The sequence below is a fragment of the Salmo salar genome, chromosome 12, assembly GCF_965601325.2.
Source record: "Salmo salar chromosome 12, fSalSal1, whole genome shotgun sequence".
Classification (NCBI taxonomy): domain Eukaryota; kingdom Metazoa; phylum Chordata; class Actinopteri; order Salmoniformes; family Salmonidae; genus Salmo; species Salmo salar.
In genome coordinates, this window is record NC_138302.1 from 101,173,663 (window position 1) to 101,200,617 (window position 26,955).

At 43.5% G+C, this 26,955-nt stretch overlaps 1 protein-coding gene across 1 annotated transcript in view; it reads right to left on the reverse strand.

The window, feature by feature from the left end:
* Nucleotides 1-26,955, reverse strand: part of LOC106566206 (metabotropic glutamate receptor 7) — a 431,795-nt gene that overhangs the window by 215,996 nt on the left and 188,844 nt on the right. Inside the window, exon 5 of the mRNA XM_045691964.2 lies at nt 11,789-11,926. Within this exon, the coding sequence (XP_045547920.2) occupies nt 11,789-11,926 (138 nt within the window). The remainder of the gene's footprint in view (nt 1-11,788; nt 11,927-26,955) is intronic.

Sequence of the window (26,955 nt, forward strand, 5' to 3'; positions counted from 1 at the left end):
AAGCTCTTTGCTACCTTCTCCTCCCTCCTGAATCCTCCTCTCCCTCCCCCCCCCTCCTCCCTCTCTGCGGATGACTTCGTCAACCATTTTGAAAAGAAGGTTGACGATATCCGATCCTCGTTTGCTAAGTCAAACGACATCGCTGGTCCTGCTCACACTGCCCTACCCTGTGCTTTGACCTCTTTCTCCCCTCTCTCTCCAGATGAAATCTCGCGTCTTGTGACGGCCGGCCGCCCAACAACCTGCCCACTTGACCCTATCCCCTCCTCTCTTCTCCAGACCATTTCCGGAGACCTTCTCCCCTTCCTCACCTCGCTCATCAACTCATCCTTGACCGCTGGCTACGTCCCTTCCGTCTTCAAGAGAGCGAGAGTTGCACCCCTTCTGAAAAAACCTACACTCGATCCCTCCGATGTCAACAACTACAGACCAGTATCCCTTCTTTCTTTTCTCTCCAAAACTCTTGAACGTGCCGTCCTTGGCCAGCTCTCCTGCTATCTCTCTCAGAATGACCTTCTTGATCCTAATCAGTCAGGTTTCAAGACTGGGCATTCAACTGAGACTGCTCTTCTCTGTGTCACGGAGGCTCTCCGCACTGCTAAAGCTAACTCTCTCTCCTCTGCTCTCATCCTTCTAGACCTTTCTGCTGCCTTTGATACTGTGAACCATCAGATCCTCCTCTCCACCCTCTCCGAGTTGGGCATCTCCGGCGCGGCCCACGCTTGGATTGCGTCCTACCTGACAGGTCGCTCCTACCAGGTGGCGTGGCGAGAATCTGTCTCCGCACCATGCGCTCTCACCACTGGTGTCCCCCAGGGCTCTGTTCTAGGCCATCTCCTATTCTCGCTATACACCAAGTCACTTGGCTCTGTCATATCCTCACATGGTCTCTCCTATCATTGCTATGCAGACGACACACAATTAATCTTCTCCTTTCCCCCTTCTGATAACCAGGCGGCGAATCGCATCTCTGCATGTCTGTCAGACATATCAGTGTGGATGACGGATCACCAGCTCAAGCTGAACCTCCGCAAGACGGAGCTGCTCTTCCTCCCGGGGAAGGACTGCCCGTTCCATGATCTCGCCATCACGGTTGACAACTCCCTTGTCCCCTCCTCCCAGAGTGCTAAGAACCTTGGCGTTATCCTGGACAACACCCTGTCGTTCTCCACTAACATCAAGGCGGTGACCCGATCCTGTAGGTTCATGCTCTACAACATTCGCAGAGTACGACCCTGCCTCACACAGGAAGCGGCGCAGGTCCTAATCCAGGCACTTGTCATCTCCCGTCTGGATTACTGCAACTCGCTGTTGGCTGGGCTCCCTGCCTGTGCCATTAAACCCCTACAACTCATCCAGAACGCCGCAGCCCGTCTGGTGTTCAACCTTCCCAAGTTCTCTCACGTCACCCCGCTCCTCCGCTCTCTCCACTGGCTTCCAGTTGAAGCTCGCATCCGCTACAAGACCATGGTGATTGCCTACGGAGCTGTGAAGGGAACGGCACCTCCATACCTTCAGGCTCTGATCAGGCCCTACACCCAAACAAGGGCACTGCGTTCATCCACCTCTGGCCTGCTGGCCCCCCTACCTCTGAGGAAGCACAGTTCCCGCTCAGCCCAGTCAAAACTGTTCGCTGCTCTGGTACCCCAATGGTGGAACATGCTCCCTCACGACGCCAGGACAGCGGAGTCAATCACCACCTTCCAGAGACACCTGAAACCCCACCTCTTTAAGGAATACCTAGGATAGGATAAAGTAATCCTTCTAACCCCCCCCCCTTAAAAGATTTAGATGCACTATTGTAAAGTGGCTGTTCCACTGGATATCATAAGGTGAATGCACCAATTTGTAAGTCGCTCTGGATAAGAGCGTCTGCTAAATGACTTAAATGTAATGTAAATGTATAACAGTAGCGAAGCTATAACAGTAGCGAGGCTATAAAAGTAGCGAGGCTATATACAGGCACCGGTTAGTCAGGCTGATTGAGGTAGTATGTAAATGTAGATATGGTTAAAGTGACTATGCATATATGATGAACAGAGAGTAGCAGTAGCGTAAAAGAGGGGTTGGCGGGTGATGGTGGGACACAATGCAGATAGCCTGGTAAACCAATTTGTAAATCGCTCTGGATAAGAGCGTCTGCTAAATGACTTAAATGTAATGTAAATGTATAACAGTAGCGAGGCTATAACAGTAGCGAGGCTATGAAAGTAGCGAGGCTATATAGAGGCACTGGTTGGTCGGGCCAATTGAGGTAGCATGTACATGAATGTATAGTTAAAGTGACTATGCATATATGATAAACAGTGAGTAGCAGCAGCGTAAAAGAGGGGTTTGGTGGGGCACACAATGCAAATAGTCCGGGTAGCCATTTGATTACCTGTTCAGGAGTCTATTGGCTTGGGGGTAAAAAACAGTGGAGAAGCCTTTTTGTCCTACACTTTGCATTCCGGTACCGCTTGCCCTGCGGTAGATGAGAGAACAGTCTATGACTGGGGTGGCTGGGCTCTTTGACCATTTTTAGGGCCTTCCTCTGACACCGCTTGGTGTAGAGGTCCTGGATGGCAGGCAGCTTAGCTCCAGTGATGTACTGGGCCGTACGCACTACCCTCTGTAGTGCCTTGCGGTCGGAGGCCAAGCAATTGCCGTACCAGCCCGTAATGCAACTGGTGAGGATGCTCTCGATGTTGCGACTGTAGAACCTTTTGAGGATCTGATGTTTCCTGTGGGGAAATAGGTTTTGTCGTGCCCTCTTCACAACTGTCTTGGTGTGTTTGGACCATTCTAGGTTGTTGGTGATGCGGACACCAAGGAACTTGAAGCTCTCAACCTGCTCCACAACAGCCCAACAGATGAGAATGGGTGTGTGCTCGGTCCTCCTTTTCCTGTAGTCCACAATCATATCCTTAGTCTTGGTTACATTGTTATTCTGGCACCACCCGGCCAGGTCTCTGGCCTCCTCCCTATAGGCTGTCTCATCGTTGTCATTGTTAGTGATCAGGCCTAACACCAACTTAATGATGGTGTTGGAGTCGTGCCTGGCAGTGCAGTCGTGGGTGAACAGGGAAAACAATAGGGGACTGAGCACGCACCCGAGGGGCTCCAGTGTTGAGGATCATCCTGGCAGATGTGTTGCTACCTACCCTCACCACCTGGGGGTGGCCCGTCAGGAAGTCCAGGATCCAGTTGCAGAGGGAGGTGTTTAGTCCCAGGATCACTAGCTTAGTGATGAGCTTTGAGGGTACTATGGTGTTGAACGCTGAGCTGTAGTCAATAAATATAATTCTCAAGTAGGTGTTCCTTTTGTCCAGGTGGGAAAGGGCAGTGTGGAGTGCAATCGAGATCGCATCATCTGTGGATATGTTGGGGTGGTATGCAAATTGGAGTGGGTCTAGGGTTTCTGGGATAATGGTGTTGATGTTAGCCATTACCAGCCGTTCACAGCACTTCATGGCTACGGACGTGAGTGCTATGGGTCTGTAGTCATTTAGGCAGGTTGTCTTCATGTTCATGGGCACAGGGACTATGGTGGTCTGCTTGAAACATGTTGGTATTACAGACTTCATCAGGGACATGTTGAAAATGTCAGTGAAGACACCTGCCAGTTGGTCAGCACATACCCGGAGCACACATCCTGGTAATCCGTCTGGCCCCGCAGCCTTGTGAATGTTGACCTGTTTAAAGGTCTTACTCACATCGGCTACGGAGAGCGTGATCACATAGTTGTCCAGAACAGCTGATGCTCTCATGCATGCCTCAGTGTTGCTTGCCTTGAAGCGAGCATAGAAGTGATTTAGCTTGTCTGGTAGGCTCGTGTCACTGGGCAGCTCGCGGCTGTGCTTCTCTTTGTAGTCGGTAATAGTTTGCAAGCCCTGCCACATAAGACGAACGCCGGAGCCGGTGTAGTACGATTCAATCTTAGCCCTGTATTGACGCTTTGCCTGTTTGATGGTTCGTCAGAGGGCAGAGCAGGATTTCTTATAAACTTCCGGGTTAGAGTCCCACACCGTGAAAGCGGCAGCTCTACCCTTTAGCTCAGTGCGAATGTTGCCTGAAATCCATTCACATCTAAACGTGTCAACACTCGTAAGGCTGCCGTACCAGACGGTATCCCTAGCCGTGTCCTCAGAGCAAGCGCAGACCAGCTGGCTGGTGTGTTTACAGACATATTCAATCAATCCTTATCCCCGTCTGCTGTCCCCACATGCTTCAAGAGGGCCACCATTGTAGACCTCCCTGTGGCTCAGTTGGTAGAGCATGGTGTTTGCAACGCCAGGATTGTGGGTTCGATTCCCACGGGGGGCCAGTACAGGGGGGAGAAAATGTATGAAATGAATTGAAATGTATGCATTCACTACTGTAAGTCGCTCTGGATAAGAGCGTATGTAAAATGTATTGTTCCTGTTCCCAAGAAAGCTAAGGTAAATGACTACTGCCCCGTAGCACTCACTTTCGTCATCATGAAGTGCTTTGAGAGACAAGTCAAGGACCATATCACCTCCACCCTAGACCCACTCCAATTTGCTTACTGCCCCAATAGGTCCACAGACAATGCAATCACACTGCACACTGCCCTAACCCATCTGGACAAGAGGAATACCTATGTGAGAATGCTGTTCATGCTGGGACTTGACACTGCCCTGTGCAACTGGGTCCTGGACTTCCTGACGGGCTGGCCCCTGGTGGTGAGGTTAGGTAACAACATCTCCACCCTGCTGACCCTCAACACTGGGGCCCCACAAGGGTGTGTTCTCAGCCATCTCCTGTACTCCTTGTTCATGCGTGGCCATGCACGCCTCCAACTCAATCATCACGTTTGCAGTCATCAAGTTTGCAGACGACACTACAGTGGTAGGCTTGATTACCAACAATGACGAGACGGCCTACAGGGAGGAGGTGAGGGCCCTCGGAGTGTGGTGTCAGGAAAATAACCTCACGCTCAACTTCAACAAAACAAAGGAGATGATCGTGGACTTCAGGAAACAGCAGAGGGAGCACCCCCCCTATCCACATCGACAGGATAGTAGTGGAGAGGGTAGTAAGTTTTAAGTTCCTCGGCGTACACACCACGGACAAACTGAAATGGTCCACCCACACAGACAGCGTGGTGAAGAAGGCGCAGCAGCGCCTCTTCAATCTCAGGAGGCTGAAGAAATTCGGCTTGTCACCAAAAACACTCAAACTTTTACAGATGTACAATCGAGAGCATCCTGTCGGGCTGTATCACCACGTGGTATGGCAACTGCTCCGCCCATAACCGTAAGGCTCTCCAGAGGGTAGTGAGGTCTGTACAACGCATCACCGGGTGCAAACTACCTGCCCTCCAGGACACCTACACCACCCGATATCACAGGAAGGCCATAAAGATCATCAAGGACAACAACCACCCGAGCCACTGCCTGTTCACCCCGCTATCATCCAGAAGGCGAGGTCAGTACAGGTGCATCAAAGCAAGGACCGAGAGACTGAAAAACAGCTTCTATCTCAAGGCCATCAGACTGTTAAACAGCCATCACTAACATTGAGTGGCTGCCGCCAACATACTGACTCAACTCCAGCCACTGGAAAAATATATGTAATAAATGTATCACTAGCCACTTTAAACAATGCCACTTCATAGAATGTTTACATACCCAACATTACTCATCTCAAACGTATATACTGTATTATATACCATCTACTGCATCTTGCCATCATGATGTAATGTATCACTAGCCACTTTAAACAATGCCACTTCATAGAATGTTTACATACCCAACATTACTCATCTCAAACGTATATACTGTATTATATACCATCTACTGCATCTTGCCATCTTGATGTAATGTATCACTAGCCACTTTAAACAATGTCACTTCTTATAATGTTTACATACCCTACATTACTCATCTCATATGTATATACTGTACTCGATACCATCTACTGCATCTTTCCTATGCCGGTCTATACCATCACTCATTCATATATTTTTATGTACATATTATTATTCATTCCTTTACACTTGTGTGTATAATGTAGTTGTTGTGAAGTTGTTAGGTTAGATTACTCGTTGGATATTACTGCATTGTCGGAACTAGAAGCACAAGCATTTCGCTACACTCGCATTAACATCTGCTAACCATGTGTATGTGATATTTGATTTGATTCTGGTTGGGGTATGTACGTACAGTCACTGTGGAGACGACGTCCTCGATGCACTTATTGATAAAGCCAGTGACTAATGTGGTGTACTCCTCAATGCCATCGGAAGAATCCCGGAACATGTTCCCGTCTGTGATAGAAAAACAGTCCTGTAGTTTAGCATCTGCTTCATCTAACCACTTTTTTATAGACTGAGTCACTGGTGCTTCCTGCTTTAATGTTTGCTTGTAAGCAGGAATCAGGAGGATAGAATTGTGGTCAGATTTACCAAATGGAGGGCGAGGGAGAGCTTTGTACGCGTCTCTGTGTGTGGAGTACAGGTGATCTAGAATTGTTTTCCCTCTGGTTGCACATTTAACATGTTGATAGAAGTTAGGTAGAACTGATTTAAGTTTCCCTGCATTAAAGTCCGGCCACTAGGAGCGCCGCCTCTGGGTGAGTGGTTTCCTGTTTGCTTATTTCCTTATACAGCTGACTGAGTGCGGTCTTAGTGACAGCATCCGTCTGTGGAGGTAAATAAACAGCCACGAAAAGTATAGCTGACAACTCTCTAGGCAAATAGTGTGGGCTGCATTTTATCACAATATACTCTACTTCAGGCGAGCAAAATCTAGACTTCCTTAGATTTTGTGCATCAACTGTTGTTTACAAATATGCACAGACTGCCCCCACTTGTCTTACCGGAGTGTGCTGTTCTATCTTGCCGGTGCAGCGTATATCCCGCTAGCTGAATATCCATGTCATCATTCAGCCACGATTCCGTGAAACATAAGATATTGTAGTTTTTGATGTCCCGTTGGTAGGATATTCGTGATGGTACATCATCAAATTTATTGTCCAATTATTGCACGTTGGCGAGTAATATTGACGGTAACGGCAGCGTTCCCACTTGCCTTCTGCAGATCCTTACGAGGCACCCCGCTCTGTGTCCTCTGTACCTGTGTCTCTTCCTTCTTCTTTGCAAATAACTGGGATGTTGGCCTTGTCGAGTGTCCTGCTTGTTGTAGAAAAAATCTTAGTCTAATCCGAGGTGAATGATCGCTGTCCTGATATCCAGAAACTCTTTTCTGCCGTAAGATACGGTTGCAGAGACATTATGTACAAAATAAGTTACAAATAACGCAAAAAAACACATAATAGGACAATTGGCGCCCGTAAAACAGCTGCCATTTCTTCTGGCGCCATTTTACACTCGCGTGTGCAAAGATGTCATAAAGGCAAAGGGTGGCTACTTTGAAGAATCTCAAAAATTAAATATATTTTGATTTGTTTAACACTTTTTTGTGTACTACATGATTCCATATGTGTTATTTTATAGTGTTGATGTCTTCACTATTATTCTACAATGTAGAAAATAGTAAAAAAAAAGAAAAACACTTGAATAAGTAGGTGTGTCCAAACTTTTGACATTTATTGTATTAATACTGTATCTACATTTCCCGGACTCCGACATTGCTCGTCCTAATACTTCTATATATCGTAATTCCATACTTTTACTTTTTAGATTTGTGTGTATTGTTCTGTATTGTTAGATATTACTGCACTGTTGGAGCTAGGAACACAAGCATTTCACTACACCCACAAAAGCATCTGCTAAATATGTGTATGTGGACCAATCAAATTTGATTTGATTTGATGTTTGGTTGGCAGTGAATCATACACGTGAATCAACATGCAGTTCAGTATGCTGTGGTTATAGAAATAAATATGTTATGCTTTAAACTTTCTCAGCAAATTCAATGAACAGTATAGAGGGTGTCCATTGTTCTCATTCTTATCATCCACACTTACAGCAAGAGTGCAAAGTCTTAGCGGGGTTAAGCAAATAACCAGTGGTCTCAGGGTAATTGACCATTTAAAATAGACACACTTAGCGTCTCCTGGCACCCATGCATAGCCTAATAGCCACTGATGCAGACCTTAGGAACATCAAAGAAGCATGATATGAAGAAAATGTAGTCTATTTCAGAAGAACAGAATAGCATACTCTGAGTTGTCCTTGTGTTATGTCCTGATCTGACTATGCGATATTGCTCTGGGCTACAATAGTTAATTTAGCAGACAAGATTAGCTTAGAATTCCATGTCATTTTTTAATATTATTTTATAGTATGAAGAATACAATTGAACAAAGTTGAATAAAATAGAAAGGATATTTTCTTGAAAGATAGCCGCACATGCTGCTATTCTGTGTTGAGCGGTTAACAAAGAAACATGTTTAATTTAGAGTTATTTATGTAACTTTAGTTGTGATACAAATGTTGGGCTATCTGTTTTGCATGATGTGACTCTATGTGATGATAAAAAAAAAAAAGTTGTATAAAAGGCACAAGCTCTGCTTGTTTTTTTTTGTGCAGACTTACACACTTAATCAGTCTGTCATTCACGATTTGACAAGCACTTGATAATGCCTTAAATTTCCTGGCTGTAACGCTCCTTAAAAAAAAACATGCCTATTGCGGCCAGTGGCCGTTGTGCCATTGGGATGAATATAACTATTATAATTCCTTCCTCCCAGCTGCATGCCAAAGCACCTCACACTCACTGGTTCTCTGTCACGTGATCAGGTCTTTTTTCACAGGCTACAAGTGAAGACAGACACATTGGGCATGCAACTGCGCGTGTCCTTATCCATTTCCAAGGCGCACATTGAAGATATTGGAAGAACTGTTCACATTTACTTTCCGTCAGCCAACAAGATGAGTAGGCCTAACGAACAGCAAGAGCACTAGCCTATGTTAATCTACTATCCCCCATAGGACAAAGGTTGACCTATTTTATTCTGTGCGAGAAATAAATATTCCAAACATAGTCTGGGATAGTTGTGGGATGTGATAGATCCCAAATTAATACCACCACTTGCATCCCCCCAAAAAAATGTACGCAATGAGGCTGACGAAACAGATCAGAACGTTTAAGCTTAAAATGTTGATAGACCATTAGGCTTTTTCTTCACTTTATAAGCACAGAAATGCGCACATGACAGTAGGCTATACGCATGAATGTTCCGTTAGCAGGGAAACACCATTCTCAAAGTGATCACAAACGCATTATGCATGTAATGCTTTTATTATACAGCTGCATTTTTATGATGAAAATGAGCTTCCCAAAACTTTAAACCAACACACTGCTTATGTATACCAGTTAGGCTCTACACCCCTTGTAAAGCAAATGAATGTGCTTCATTTTAAGAAGTTATTTGGCCACATTAGTTGCGATACAAACCTTATCAAAACATATAGGCGTATATAGGCTAGGCTACATGAGGTGTGCGATGATTTAAAAAAGTCATTTTTCGGTTCATGATAATGTTCAATTCTACATCAAAACATATTTCAGACATATATTATTTAGAATATGTAAAGACAAGATTATTAAACCAAGAATAGTCTGATAGGTGACAATATTAGCCTATCACTTGTGAATAAAACGTATCACTTGTTAATGATGCCCAGCTTTAAAGATCCGCACATTTCATTTAAAATTTTCGCCTAAAATGACATACCCAAATCTAACTGCCTGTAGCTCAGGACCTGAAACAAGGATATGCATATTCTTGAAACCATTTGAAAGGAAACACTTTGAATTTTGTAGATATGTGAAATGAATGTAGGAGAATATAACACAGTAGATCTGGTAATAGATAATACAAAGAGAAAAAAAAGCTTTTTTTTGTGTACTATCATCTTTGAAATGCAAGAGAAAGGCCATAACGTATTATTTCAGCCCAGGCGCAATTTATATTTTAGCCACTAGGTGACAGCAGTGTATGTGCAATGTTTTCCAATAAACCATTGCATATATGTTCAAAATGTTGTATCAAGACTGCCCAAATGTGCCTAAATGGTTAATTAATGACTTTTCAAGTTCAAAACTGTGCACTTTCCTCAAACAATAGCATGTTATTCTTACCACTGTAATAGCTACTGTAAATTGGACAGTGCAGTTAGATTAACAATAATTTAAGCTTGCTGCCAATATCAGATATGTCTATGTCCTGGGAAATTTTCTTGTTACTTACAACCTTCTAATCACATTAGCCTATGTTAGCTCAACCGTCCCGTGGAGGAACCCCCGATCCTGTAGAGGTTAAATAGAGAATTGAGGATGCTTTTCCCATGGTTCATTTTTCATACCAAACAGGTAGGCTATACACCTGTTGTAAAGAGAAGCAATGTGTTCGGTTTTGACCCCCCTCAGTCTCGTGCAGTGGAGGAGCTCTTCGTGGGCTATACTCAGCCTTGTCTCAGGATAGTAAGTTGGTGGTCTGTTGATATCCCTCTAGTGGTGTAGGGGCTGTGCATAGGCAAAGTGGATTGAGTTATACCCTGCCTGGATGGCCCTGTCTGGGGTATCGTCGGAATGGGCCACAGTGTCCCCCGACCCCTCCCATCTCAGCCTCCAGTATATATTCTGCAACAGTATTTGCACCAGGGGGATAGGATCAGTCTGTTATGTCTGGTGTAATTCCCTTGTCTTATCTGGTGAGTGAATTTAAGTATGCTCTAAGTATGAGTCTAATTCTTTCTCCCCCCCTCCCCTCCCGGAGGACCTGGCCTGATGACTCGTGGCTGATCTTCCATTTTTGGCCCTGCCAAAAATGTCCATCCTGGATAGACAATAAAGTGTTATTCTATTCTATTCTATTCTCTCTACCGCACCTGCTGTCTCGACATCTCTGAATGCTCGGCTATGAAAAGCCAACTGACATTTACCCCTTGAGGTGCTGACCTGTTGCACCCTCTACAACTACTCTGATTATTATATGACCCTGCTGGTCAGCTATGAATGTTTGAAGACCTTGAAGAACAATCTGGCCTTAAAGATCATGTACTCTTATAATCTCCACCTGGCACAGCCAGAAAAGGACTGGCCACCCCTCAGAGCCTGGTTCCTCTCTAGGTTTCTTTATAGGTCCACGCCTATCGAGGGAGTTTTTCCTAGCCACCATGCTTCTACATCTGCATTGCTTGCTGTTTGGGGTTTTACGCTGGGTTTCTTCATAAATACATTTGATTGATTGATTTAATATTAGAAACGTTGAGAAATAAATAAAGTAGGCCTAGCAAGCTGATTGGATCCTCCTCTTTTTAACAGAGGCCATCACTCTGTTTTCTCACACAATTGCATAGCTTATAGAAATTGCATAGCCTATAGAAATGTTGAGCAACATGAGCTCACAGGCTCTCATGAAGTGTTTGTTTCGATTTTTGATTACATTTGCATTGATGTCCGAGTGATTAGAGGGACAATAGAGTGCTGAGTACCACCTACTAATGACCATCAGCATCCTCGGAGCTTGGAGAAGGCTAATTACTGTGACTAAATGTTCACTGGAATTTGACTGCCATCATGACTCGTGACTGCCGATGTGGCGGTAATAGGGTTACCCCAACAGCCCTGGGGGGGGAGGGGGGGGGGGGGTTACTGCACATCCTTGCAGAGTGCAGAATAAAATAGTACCAAGGGGTGAAGTGCAAACACCACTGCAGTGTGATATGGATTCTATCATTGGCCTACTACCATGCCTCATAAATAGTTCAATAATAAAGTAATGCCCTTGCTAATAAGGGCTCAAGAATCTATCATGTGCCAATATTTATGGGGTTTAAAGTACAGCCTTGTTGAGTGCATTACCAAATGGCTACCTGTGCATTTCCTGCTGGTGTCTTCCTTCTTGGAAGAGCTCATCAGTTTACAGTTGAAGTTCTCCTCCCAGTATTCTGCGAACCAGACGTTTCTCCTGTTGTTCTCTAGCGTTCGCGTGGTGAAGTAGGTATCAAACCCTGGAGAAAAAAAAGAGACAGATAATCAAGTCTTAAAACGAGTCTTAGGCCTCAAGAGCATCTGCAGTATTTAACTATCGGCAGCGTAGCCTAGTGGTTAGAGCTGTTGGACTAGTAACCGAAAGGTTGCAAGATCAAATCCCTGAGCTGACAAGGTACAAATCTGTTGTTCTGCCCCTGAACAAAGGGAGTTAACCCACTGTTCCTAGGCAGTCATTCAAAATAAGAATTTGATCTTAACTGACTTGCCTAGTTAAATAAAGGTTTAAAAGAAATCAACTGCTTGTGTAGAAAAAGTCCTGTATCACATTTTGTATTTATTTAGACACGCTGTTTGAATTATTTGCAATATGTAGCTCACTTTACCTTCAAGCTTTATATTTGTCCAGTTCCTATTGCTCCTGTTTCCCATGCTGAAATAGACCAATATTGTGAAACCACTATTTTAGGACATATTACATTGCCTAGAGACTAACATTGAAAGTGTTAGTAATTCAAGCTGATGAGTATTTCAGTAGAAATCTCCTTCCTGAGTCTGCATCCCACATGACAACTTCCAAGAACAGAGAACAAATGTTTGCATCTTTTCAAATTATAGTTTGTTATTTTTCTATTTCAGACTGCGGAGACACGTCATTCAGGGATGGTGGGGCAGAGGCCTACCCGTTTTGAGCCCCACCTGTTTAACTATAAAACAAATATATAGTTGAAGTGGGAAGTTAACATACACTAAGGTTAGAGTCATTAAAACTTGTTTTTCAACCACTACAAATTTCTTGTTAACAAACTATAGTTTTGGCAAGTCGGTTAGGACATCTACTTTGTGCATGACACAAGTAATTTTTCCAACAATTGTTTACAGACAGATTATTTCACTTATAATTCACTGTATCACAATTCCAGTGGGTCAGAGGTTTACATACACTAAGTTGACTGTACCTTTAAATAGCTTGGAAAATTCCAGAAAATGATGTCATGGCTTTAGAAGCTTCTGATAGGCTAATTGACATCATTTGAGTGGATGTATTTCAAGGCCTACCTTCAAACTCAGTACCTCTTTGCTTGACATCATGGGAATATCAAAATAAAGACTTCAGAAAAAAATATTACACCTCCACAAGTCTGGTTCATACTTGGGAGCAATTTCCAAACGCCTGAAGGTACCACGTTCATCTGTACAAACAATAGTATGCAAGTATAAACACCATGGGACCATGCAGCCGTCATACCGCTCAGGAGGCTTGCAAGCCAAAGAACACCATCCCAACCGTGAAGCACGGGGGTGGCAGCATCATGTTGTGGGGGTGGTTTGCTGCTGGAGGGACTGGTGCACTTCACAAAATAGATGGCATCATGAGAATGGAAAAGTATGTGGATATATTGAAGCAACATCTCAAGACATCAGTCAGTTAAAGCTTTGTTGCAAATGAGCCTTCCAAATGGACAATGACCCCAAACACACTTCCAAAGTTGTAGCAAAATGGCTTAAGAATAACAAAGTCAAGGTATTGGAGAGGCCATCACAAAGCCCTGACCTCAATCTCATAGAAAATGTGTGGCAAGAACTGAAAAAGCGTGTGTGAGCAAGGAGACCTACAAACCTGACTCAGTTTCACCAGCTCTGTCAGGAGGAATGGTATTGTGGGAAGCTTGTGGAAGACTACCCGGAACGTTTGACCCAAGTTAAAAAATTTAAAGGCAATGCTACCAAATACTAATTGAGAGTATGTAAACTTCTGACCCACTGGGAATGTGATGAAAGAAATAAAAGCTGAAATAAATCATTCTCTCTACTATTGTTCTGACATTTAACATTCTTAAAATAAAGTGGTGATCCTAACTGACAGGACATTTTTACTAGGATTAAATGTCAGGAAATGTGAAAAACTGAGTTTAAATGTATTTGGCTAAGGTGTATGTAAACTTCTGACTTCAACTATATATATATATATATATATATATATATATATACATATATATATACACAGTATATACTGACCAGTGTTCCATTATTATAGAGACAGAGTAAGACAGAGACAGTGAGAGAGAAAAAAAGAAAGGCAATTTAATCAATAGGGCACTTCAGGAAAAATAAAACTCAACCTTCTTCCTCTACTTTCTGCATTATGTATGCCCTGAAATTATCTAAGCTTTGTGTATGAAAATCTAAAGCACAAATCACACTCTGATTAATCACTGTAATCATTTGACTGACTAGTGTTGAGAGACATGTCATTCCTACCATTGGCAGACCCTTTTCACATTTCAGTTTAAGTGGATACCAATCTGATCCACTTAGTCTGTCTGTTTTGCGTGAGGCTGACAAATGAGAGATGTCTCTCTGACTGTCATAGTTATCATTATATTGCAAACTACTGCAAAGTAACTACAGCGGTACATTACAGCGGTACATTAAGAAGGTACATTACTGTGCTACGTCCTGAGAAACGATACAGCTTCATCTCCCAACCAATATGATAATTGGCAGTTGCAAACATTAGTTTTCTCTTTGTTTGCTAAATCTGACCGAAAATGTTAGAATGAGATGTTGTTCACTATGAAATTAAGTTACCATTAACATTCACTATGTAAAATGAAACTTGGGCCCTTTTTTTCTTTCCAAATAATATGGAGGCAAAAATAGTCCCTATTATGTTTCTGCCATCCTGTAGAGTTGTTAGAATGATGCCGTTCTTTCCGTCTCAAAGCAAACCCATTCTGTGATTACTTAACTCAAGGCCCTCCTGAGTGACGTTTCTAGAGGGTCACGTAAAAAATGTTTCAAAAAAACGTAAAAATAAAAATAACTGTATTCTCAGCTAAACAGACAAATAACCACAGATCTTAATATTCTACTAATCAATTGATACAATCATTAAACCATGAAGTGTGTGAGTGAGTAGGGATCTGATAAAACTTGGGTCCCAAATGGCACCATATTCAGTATTCAGTGCACTACATTTGACCAGGACCCATAAGGCTAGTGCACTGTATAGGGAATAGGGTTCCATTTGGGACAGGGAAGACTTCATTTTGCTCGATATTGGAGGCACAGTCTGGGACGTCTGAAGTACACAGGGGAAATCAGGTTACAGAGCTGTGTGTGTGTGTGTGTGTATGTGTGTGTGTCTGTCTGTCACTCTCTGTGTCTGTCTGTCTGTCTGTCTGTCTGTCTGTCTGTCTGTCTGTCTGTCTGTCTGTCTGTCTGTCTGTCTGTCTGTCTGTCTGTCTGTCTGTCTGTCTGTCTGTCTGTCTGTCTGTCTGTCTGTCTGTCTGTCTCTGTGTGTGTCACAGACACATCTGAAGTTTACAGAGAAAAAAATAGCTCACACGTATCAGAGGGAACTGCCATTTACTGTAGAGTGCCGTTTGTTTTCTAAAGAAATGTCTAATTTTGACAAGTATTCATACCACTGAATCAATACTTTGCAGAAGCATTTTGACAGTGATTACAGCTGTGAGTCTTTCTGGGTGAGTCTCTAACAGCTTTCCACACCTGGATTGTGCAACATTTGCCCATTTTATTCTTTTCAAAATTCTTCTAGCTCTGCCAAATTGGTTGTTGATCATCGCTAGACAACCATTTTCAGGTCCTGTCACAGATTTTTAACTAGATTTAAGTCAAACCTGTAACTTTGGCCACTCAGGAACGTTCACTGTCTTCTTGGTAAGCAACTCCAGTGTATATTTGACCTTATGTTTTAGGTTATTGTCCTGCTGAAAAGGTGAAAGGAACGCAGACTGAACCAGGTTTTCCTCTAGGATTTTGCCTGTTTCTTAGCTCTATTTCCTTTTCTTTTTTTTATCCTGAGAAATTCCTCAATCCTTAACGATTGCAAGCATACCGATTTACATGATCCAACCACTACTGTGCTTGAAAATATGGAGAGCAGTATTCAGTAATGTGTTAATTGTTTTACCACAATTTTTTTTGCAGTATTACTTTAGTGCCAGGAAGCATGTTTTGGAATATTTGTATTCTGTACAGGCTTCCTTCTTTTCACTCTGTCATTTAGGTTAATATTGCGGAGTAACTTACAATGTTGTTGATCCATCCTCAGTGTTCTCCTATCACAGCCATTAAACTCTTGTCATTTTTTTTTTTATGTCACCATTGGCCTCATGGTTAGGAAGGATGCCTGTATCTTTGTAGTGACTGGGTGTATTGATACACCATCGAAAATGTAATTAACAACTACCAATCGACCAATAGGTGTCCTTCTTTCGAGGGCATTGGAAAACCCCCCTTGGTCTTTGTGGTTGAATTTGTGGTTGAAATTCACTGCTCACCTGAGGGACCTTACAGATAGTTGTATGTGTGGGGCACAGAGATAAGGTAGTCATTAAAACATCATGTTACATACTGTTATTACACACAAAGGAATTGAAAACTAATTGACTCAAGACATTTCAGCTTTTCATTTTTAATTAATTTGTAAAAATGTCTAAAAACATAATTCCACTTTGACATATCGGGGTATTATGTGTAGGCCAGTGACACACAATCTCAATTTAATCCAACTATAAATTCAGACTGTAACACAACATAAATGTGAAAAAAGTCAAGGAGTGTGAATACTATCTGAAGGCGCCGTATTTGTTTCCTCATCTACCACTGATCATAAACATTTAGTGCTTGCAATAACGTAGCCGAAATCAAGTGTAGGCATCTTGCTTATCTTATTGCATTATCCTGCTTGATTGCGTATACACTATTCCAAAAGCTCTCAGTTGTGAACACTTTGACTCAGGTACTTTTGAAAATAGGATTGTTATTATGTTATATTTCTATCATCATGAAGATAAGACCTTACGCCTGCTCTCTGATCGTGTGAGGGTAGGAAAGAGATGAAATGTGGATCAAAAATGCATGGGTTTTGAGCTCTTTCAAAATATCATTTTTTTTTAAATATTACAGCAGATCCACACATTCCCGTGACACAAGTTATATTCCATTATATTCTTACTATAAAATATAGGCTGTGTGTGTTGACAGTGATCGGGTAGGGATTTCATGTCTGTTTAATGAACAGAACGGCAAAATATTTATTTCATTTGGATGGCGCATCCTTGGCTGCACAGACCCATAAAAAAAAGAATTACTGCTAATTAAATTCATAATATGATATTCTATTCTTTTGAAAATACATTTCATTAGTGTTATAATGTTTCTTAGGACCTGCCTAAACAAATTAATAATAGATTTATTTTTTGATGGTGTATATTCTCAATAGATTTATTAAAATAGACAGCCACCTACATATGCACACCACTACTACCACTCGTCTCCAGCATACCAGCAAGCACACAGGACATATATGTATGCAGGCAATAATGTGATAAAAACAGGCTTGTTTGTAAGAGAGTCATATAAACATTTTTATATATATATTTATTTAACTAGGCAAGTCAGTTAAGAACACATTCTTATTTTCAATGACTGCCTAGGAACAGTTGGTTAACTGCCTTGTTCAGGGGCAGAACAACATATTTGCACCTTGTCAGCTCAGGGATTCGATCTTGCAACCTTTACGGTTACTAGTCCAACAGCTCTAACCACTAGGCTACCTGCCGCCCCCATTCAATAAAGGCAAAATACTGTGTAAATCCTGTGTGAAAGCAGTACGTGTGTGCGTCCATGCGTATACGTGCATTCTGTGTGGCAGAGGGGGTTGATAGAGCTCTAACTGAGGACCCTGGGTACAATTAGAGAGAAACTTCCCGTAGAACCTCATCTAAAACAACAACAATTAGAGAGAACCTGTCACGTCCTGAACAGCAGAGGGAGCAATTGTATTAGTTTTGGTCAGGACGTGGCAGGTTTTTGTGTGTTAAGTGTTGTGTTGGTGATTGGACTCCCAATTGAAGGCAGGTGTGTTGAGATGCCTTTGATTGGGAGTCCTATATAGTAGTGTGTGTTTTTCTTTGGGGTTGTGGGTAGTTGTTTTTGCACTGCGTTAGTTAGCCTGCAAAACTGTTGCTGTCTTGTTTATTGTTTTTTCCTGTGGATGCCTTACTTGAGTATTAAAAAAACTATGAGTATCCACATTCCCGCTGCGCCTTGGTCCATTCTTGAAGACAGCTGTGACAGAACCTTGCTGTAGAACCTCATCTAAAACAACAACAATTAGAGAGAAACTTCCAGTAGAACCTCAATTAAAGAGAACCCTGTTTTAGAAACTTGTAACGCCCTGGCCATAGAGAGGGGTTTTTGTCCTTTATTTTGGTTAGGCCAGGGTGTTACATTGGGTGGGCATTCTATGTTCCTTTTTCTATGTTTTTGTATTTCTTTGTTTTGGGCCGTGTGTGGCTCCCAATCAGGCACAGCTGAAGTTCGTTGTTGCTGATTGGGAGTCACACATAAGGAGCATGTTTTTCCTTTGGGTTTTGTGGGTAATTGTTTCTGTTAGTGTTTTGCACCTGACAGGACTGTTTGGCTGTCGGTTTTCTTATTTTTGTATAGTGTTCTTTCTGCTAATATTCAATGATGAACACTAACTCCGCTGCACCTTGGTCTACTCTCTCTCACGACAGCCGTTACAAACCTCATCTAAAACAACAGCAATTTGAGAGAACATTGCTGTAGAACCTCATCTAAAACAACAACAATGAGAGACCCGCGTAGCCCCAACCCTCGGCCCTGCCTAGAACCTCATCTAAAACAACAACAATTACAGAGAACCCTGCTCTAGAACCTCATCTAAAACAACAACAATTAGAGAGAACCTTGCTGTAGAACCTCATCTAAAACAACAACAATTAGAGAGAACCTTGCTGTAGAACCTCATCTAAAACAACAACAATTACAGAGAACCCTGCTCTAGAACCTCATCTAAAACAACAACAATTACAGAGAACCCTGCTCTAGAACCTCATCTAAAACAACAACAATTACAGAGAACCCTGCTGTAGAACCTCATCTAAAAAAACAACAAGAGGCCAAAACACACACAGCTGGGGGTCACTGTTAAAGTCAGTAGCAAGCCGGGATTCTAATAGCTGAATAGTGACTAAATATGAAGGATGCAATGCCATGAGACGAAGTTGAAGGGAGACAATGACTGTCTTGTTAAATTAAGATTGAAGTGAAGTCCTAATTTTAGAATGATTGAAAACGTTGTGAACCAATGGTTCTTCTGAGAAACTGGAAGTCAGTAGGATGAAAGGTTCAAGTGTTTTTCCATGCAACTTCACCAGAAAAATTTGTTTTGGGGTGGCCTAGTTAAAAGAGTTAAATTAAAACATTTAATAAAAAACAAACTAGTTGGGCTAAAATGAATACTTACACAGAAGGGTCACGTAAGGTACCAGTCAAAAGTTTGGACACACCTACTCATTGAAGTACATTTTTTTATTTTTACTATTTTCTACATTTTTGAATAATATTGAAGACCTCAAAACTATGCAATACCACATATGGAATAATGTAGTAACCAAAAAAATGTTAAACAAATCAAAATATACTTCATATTTACATTTACATTTTACATTTACATCATTTAGCAGACGCTCTTATCCAGAGCGACTTACAAATTGATGCATTCACCTTATGATATCCAGTGGAACAACCACTTTACAATAGTACATCTATATCTTATTTTTTTGGGTGGGGGGGGGGGTAAGAAGGATTACTTTATCCTATCCCAGGTATTCCTTAAAGAGGTGGGGTTTCAGGTGTCTCCGGAAGGTGGTGATTGACTCCGCTGTCCTGGCGTCGTGAGGGAGCTTGATCCACCATTGGGGTGCCAGAGCAGCGAACAGTTTTGACTGGGCTGAGCGGGAACTGTGCTTCCGCAGAGGTAGGGAGGCGAGCAGGCCAGAGGTGGATGAACGCAGTGCCCTTCTTTGGGTGTAGGGACTGATCAGAGCCTGAAGGTACGGAGGTGCTGTTCCCCTCACAGCTCCGTAGGCAAGCACCATGGTCTTGTAGCAGATGCGAGCTTCAACTGGAAGCCAGTGGAGTGTGCGGAGGATATTTGAGATTCTTCAAAGTAGCCACCCTTTGCCTTGATGACAGCCTTGCACTCTCTTGGCATTCTCTCAACCAGCTTCATGAGGTAGTCACCTGGAATGCATTACAATCAACAGGTGTGCCTTGTTATGTCTTAATTTGTGGAATTTCATTTCTTCTTAATGCGTTTGAGCCAATCAGTTGTGTTGTGACAAGGTAGGGTTGGTATAAGGAATATAGCCCTATAAGCATTACATGGGCTTGCTCCTACCTATCTTTCCGATTTGGTCCTGCCGTACATACCTACACGTACGCTACGGTCACAAGACGCAGGCCTCCTAATTGTCCCTAGAATTTCTAAGCAAACGGCTGGAGGTAGGGCTTTCTCCTATAGAGCTCCATTTTTATGGAATGGTCTGCCTACCAATGTGAGAGACACAGACTCAGTCTCAACCTTTAAGTCTTTACTGAAGACTTATCTCTTCAGTAGGTCCTATGATTAAGTATAGTCTGGCCCAGGAGTGTGAAGGTGAACGGAAAGGCTGGAGCAACGAACCGCCCTTGCTGTCTCTGCCTTGCCGGTTCCCCTCTTTCCACTGGGATTCTCTGCCTCTAACCCTTTTACAGGGGCTGAGTCACTGGCTTACTGGTGTTCTTCCATGCCGTCCATGGGAGGGGTGCGTTTTTGAGTGGGTTGAGTCACTGACGTGGTCTTCCTGTCTGGGTTGGCGCCCCCCCTTGGGTTGTGCCATGGCGGTGATCGTTGTGGGCTATACTCGGCCTTGTCATAGGACGGTAAGTTGGTGGTTGGAGACATCCCTCTAGTGGTGTGGGGGCTGTGCTTTGGCAAAGTGGGTGGGGTTATATCCTGCCTGTTTGGCCCTGTCCGGGGGTATCATCGGATGGGGCCACAGTGTCTTCTGATCCCTCCTGTCTCAGCCTCCAGTATTTATGCTGCAGTAGTTTATGTGTCGGGGGGCTAGGGTCAGTCTGTTACATCTGGAGTATTTCTCTTGTCTTATCTGGTGTCCTGTGTGAATTTAAATATGCTCTCTCTAATTCTCTCTTTCTCTCTTTCTGTCTTTCTCTCGGAGGACCTGAGCCCTAGGACCATGCCTCAGGACTACCTGGTATGATGACTCCTTGCTGTCCCCAGTCCACCTGGCCGTGCTGCTGCTCCAGTTTCAACTGTTCTGCCTGCGGCTATGGAACCCTGACCTGTTCACCGGACGTGCTTGTTGCACCCTCGACAACTACTATGATTATTATTATTTGACCATGCTGGTCATTTATGAACATTTTAACATCTTGACCATGTTCTGTTATAATATCCACCCTGCACAGCCAGAAGAGGACTGGCCACCCCTCATAGCCTGGTTCCTCTCTAGGTTTCTTCCTAGGTTTTTGGCCTTTCTAGGGAGTTTTTCCTAGGGAGTTTTTCCTAGCCACCGTGCTTCTTTCACATGCTTTGCTTGCTCTTTGGGGTTTTAGGCTGGGTTTCTGTACAGCACTTTGAGATATCAGCTGATGTACGAAGGGCTATATAAATACATTTGATTTGATTTTGATTTGATTAAAGACCAAGTCCATATTATGGAAAGAACAACTCAAATAAGCAAACAGAAACTACAGTCCATCATTATTTTAAGACATGAATGTCAGTCAATATGGAACATTTCAAGAACTTTGAAAGTTTCTTCAAGTGCAGTCATAAAAACCATCAACCACTATGATGAAACTGGCTCTCATGAGGACCGCCACAGGAAAGGAAGACCCAGAGTTACCTCTACTGCAGAAAATAAGTTCATTAGAGTTAACTGCACCTCAGATTACAGCCCAAATAAATGCTTCACAGAGTTCAAGTAACAGACACATCTCAACATCAACTGTTCAGAGAGAACTGCAGAGAGAACTGCATGAATCAGCAATTCATGGTTGAATTGCTGCAAATAAACCACTACTAAAGGACACCAATAAAAATAAGAGACTTGCTTGGGCCAAGAAACACGAGCATCTGACATTAGACCGGTGGAAATCTGTCCTTTGGTCTGGTTAGTCAAAAAATTGTATCTTTGGTTCCAACCTCCGTGTCTTTCTGAGACGCAGAGTAGGTGATCTCTGCATGTGTGGTTCCCACCGTGAAGCTTTGGTGAAGAGTGCAAGGGCTATTTGACCAAAGAGAGTAATGGAGTTCTGCATCAGATGGCCTGGTCTCCACAATCACCCGACCTCAACCCAATTAAGATGGTTTGGGATGAGTTGGACCGCAGAGTGAAGGAAAAGCAGCCAACAATGTGGGAACTCCTGACAGGTTGCATCACCGCCTGGTATGGCAACTGCTCGGCATCTGACCGTAAGGCGCTACAGAGGGTAGTGTGAACGGCCCAGTACATCACTGGGCCAAGCTTCCTGCCATCCAGTACCTATATAATAGGCGGTGTCAGAGGAATGCCCATAAAATTGTCAGAGACTCCAGTCACCCAAGTTATAGACCGTTTTCTCTGCTACCGCACGGCAAGCGGTACCAGAGTGCCAAGTCTAGGACCAAAAGGCTTATCAAAGCCATAAGACTGCTGAACAATTCATAAAATTGGCAACGTAAATTTTACATTGACCCCCCCTCTCCCTTTTGTACACTCACTGTTTGTTACCTATGCATAGTCACTTCGCCCCCACCTACATGTACAGATTACCTCAACTAGCCTGTACCCCCGTACACTGACTCGGTGCCGGTGCCCCCTGTATATAGCCTCCACACTGACTTGGTACCGGTACCCCCTGTAAATAGCCTCCACACTGACTCGGTACTGGTGCCTCCTGTATATAGCCTCGTTATTGTTATTCTTATCGTGTTACTTTTATTGTTACTTTTTATTTTAGTCTACTTGGTAAATATTTTCTTCTTCTTGAACTGCACTGTTGGTTAAGGGCTTGTAAGTAAGCATTTCATGGTAAGGTCTACACTTGTTGTATTCGTCGCATGTACCAAATAAAGTTTGATTGAACTCCTTCAAGATTGTTGGAAAAGCATTCCAGGTGAAGCTGGTTGAGAGAATGCCAAGAGTGTGGAAAGCTGTCATCATGTCAAAGGGCGGCTACTTTGAAGAATCTCAAACATAAAATATATTTTGATTTGTTTAATACATTTTTTGGTTAATACATGATTCCATATGTGTTATTTCATAGTTTTGATGTCTTCACTATTATTCTACAATGTAGAAAATAGTCAAAATAAAGAAAAACCCTTGAATGAATAGGTGTGTCCTAACTTTTGACTGGTACTGTATAAGGTCACATAGTCAGCAAAGACTACGGAAGAAGCTAGTGTTGTCATCATCCCCTCCCTCGGGGAAACACTGTGCAAAGAAATATAGAAAAGTAAAGAGGGGAATGAGCAAAGGGAGTGGGACGGGGGAGCTGAGATAGCGATCGTGATCAGTGTCAGAACTCAAAGCATCTCTTCCTCGTTCTCTAATCGTTTGTCACTTTGGAACACTCTACCACCTCCATCAGAGCTATCTAGTGTGACAGGCTGCCAGTGGGAATTCAGAACGAGCTAGCTAACTGGTAAACACATGTAAGCTTCCAGAGAGTGACGCAAGGCAAGCCAGCCACAGAACGAGCTAGCTAACTGGTAAACACATGTAAGCATCCAGAGAGTGACGCAAGGCAAGCCAGCCACAGAACGAGCTAGCTAACTGGTAAACACATGTAAGCATCCAGAGAGTGACGCAAGGCAAGCCAGCCACAGAACGAGCTAGCTAACTGGTAAACACATGTAAGCATCCAAAGAGTGATGCAAGGCAAGCCAGCCACAGAACGAGCTAGCTAACTGGTAAACAACCCTCACAAGATAGGCTACTGCAAGGCAGCCACACACAACACAAACTAGCAAACTGGTACACAAGCACCCCGTTTACTGCAAGGCAAGCCAGTCACACAGTATGAGCTAGCTAACTGGTACACAATGCATCCAGTCAGGGTACCCTAAGTCAGGCCTGCCACAAACAGAATGGGCTAGCTAACTGGTACAGTACATGTAGAGAGAACTGCCAGGCAGCCCAACACAGAAAGAGCTAGCTAACTGGTACACAATGCATCCAGTCAGGGTACCCTAAGTCAGGCCTGCCGCACACAGATGGGCTAGCTAACTGGTACGCCATGTCAGAATCTAGAGAGTACTGCAAGCCAGCCAACACATGAGTATGAGCTAGCATCCACTGAGGGTACGCAAAATATCATCCAGTGTTCTGCAAGCTAGTCACACAGCAAAAGCTAGCTAACTTGTACACTAGCATCCAGAGAGTACTGCACGTCAACCACCTAAATCCACAACATACACAATCCTCCAAACCCAACGACATAAATAACACTGAGGATTAGTGGATCCTTGGGATAAAAAAACCCTCAAATACTTCCCATAGAAGTGTACTAAGTTGAAATGCACAACAATGGCACAGCAGTCTCTGTGCTGAGGTAAGTGTTCAAAAGAGACATCAATCTCTTTGCATGTATTTAAAGTGGACCAAAGATTCTGATCTCTCTCTCTCTCTCTCTCTCTCTCTCTCTCTCTCTCTCTCTCTCCTCTCTCTCTCTAGCAAGTGCATCGGTGATGATTAAAACCTTCCCCAACCAGAAACCGTGGATTGATGGCAGATTTCGCACGAACCACTGCTTTTAATCATGGCAAGACATGACTGAATGCAAACTGTGTAGCTATTCCCACCGCAAGGCAATCAAACAAGCAGTATAGAGTATCAGTATAGAGACAAAGTAGAGTCGCAATTTAACGGCTCAGACACGAGACGTATGCGGCAGGGTCTACAGTCAATTACGGATTACAAAAAGTTAACTAGCCCCGTTGCGGACACCGATGTCTTGCTCTCAGACAAATTAAACAATTTTTGCTCTTCTTTGCTCTTCTTTGCTCGCTTTGAGGACAATACAGTTCCACTGACATCTAACGGCCCAGACGGCATCCCTAGCCGCGTCCTCAGAGCATGCGCAGACCAGCTGTTCCTGTTCCCAAGAAAGCTAAGGTAACTGAGCTAAATGACTATCACCCCGTAGCATCATCATGAAGTGCTTTGAGAGACTAGTCAAGGATCATATCACCTCCACCCTACCTGACAGCCTAGACCCTCTCCAATTTGCTTACCGCCCCAATAGGTCCACAGACGACGCAATCACACTGCACACTGCCCTAACTCATCTGGACAAGAGAAATACCTATGTCGATTACAGCTCAGCATTTAACACCATAGTACCCTCCAAACTCGTCATTAAGCTTGAGACCCTGGGTCTCGACCTCGCCCTGTGCAACTGGGTCCTGGACTTTCTGACGGGCCACCCCCATTTGGTGAGGGTAGGAAACAACATCTCCACCCCGCTGATCCTGAACACTGGGTCCCCAAAAGGGTGCATTCTCAGCCCTCTTCTGTACTCTGTGTTCACCCATGACTGCGTGGCCATGCACGCCTCCAACTCAATCACCAAGTTTGCAGACGACACTACAGTGGTAGGCTTGATTACCAACAACAATGAGACGGCCTACAGGGAGGAGGTGAGGGCCTTCGGAGTGTGGTGTCAGGAAAATAACAGCGCCTCTTCAACCTCAGGAGGCTGAAGAAATGTGGCTTATCTCCGAAAACACTCCCAAACCTTTACAGATGCACAATCGAGAGCATCCTGTCAGGCTGTATCACCGCCTGGTACGGCAATTGCTCCGCCCACAACCGGTAAGGCTCTCCAGAGGGTAGTGAGCTCTGCACAACGCATCACCGGGGGCAAACTACCTGCCCTCCAGGACACCTACACCACCCGATGTCACAGGAAGGCCAAAAAGATCATCAAGGACAACAACCACCCGAGCCACTGCCTGTTCACCCCGCTATCATCCAGAAGGCGAGGTCAGTAGAGGTGCATCAAAGCTGGGACCGAGAGACTGAAAAACAGCTTCTATCTCAAGGCCATCAGACTGTTAAACAGCCATCACTAACATTGAGTGGCTGCTGCCAACATACTGACTCAAATCTCTAGCCACATTAATAATTATAAATTGGATGTAATAAACATATCACTAGTCACTTTAAGCAAAGCCACTTCATATAATGTTTACATACCCTACATGACTCATCTCATATACTGTACATTTTAGTCATTTAGCAGACACTCTTATCCACAGCGACTTACAGTAGTGAATACATACATTTCACTTCACACATTTTTTGTTGTTGTTGGTACTGGCCCCCCCGTGGGAATCGAACCCACAACCCTGGCGTTGCACACACCATGCTGGCATTGCAAACACCATACTCTACCAACTGAGCCACAGGGATTGTACTCTATACAACCTACTGCATCTTGCCTATGCCACACGGCCATCGCTCATCCATATATTTATATGTACATATTCTTATTCATTCCTTTACACTTGTGTGTATTAGGTGGTTGTTGTGAAATTGTTAGATTACTTGTTAGATATTACTGCACAGTCGGAACTAGAAGCACAAGCATTTCGCTACAGTCGCATTAACATCTGCTAACCATGTGTATGCGACAAATAAAAATGTCATTTGATTTGATTTACATTTGACCAGGGTTTATAGGAATCTGGTCAAAAGTAGTGCACTATGTAGAGGAACATGATGCCAAAAGGGACACAACCTCTGTCTATCCGGTACAGCCGACTATGCCAGGCCTCTTTCATGTTAACACATTCACATCTACAGTGGTTCTTCCTTTAAAAGTTTTTGAGCTTATGACACAACCGTTTGTGGAAGATGGTGACAGATTGTGGTAAATTGCATCATTCTGGCAACAATGGCCGACACTTAAATAACGTGCCATAGAATTCTGCGGCACCCTGCAAGCTGTGCTGCAGTACACCGTAACTGTGTATTTTCTCCCAGTGTTTCTGTTTCAGCAGATATAGATAAAGACATGTTATTTTCAGAATAACTGGAGGAGTCATGTCATTTAGTGTTGACGTTCATTCCCCTCCAGGGTTCGGACACGATGCTTCCAGAGTGGAGCTGAGATAGGCAGGTGAGTTCTTCAGAGAACACACAGCACCTCT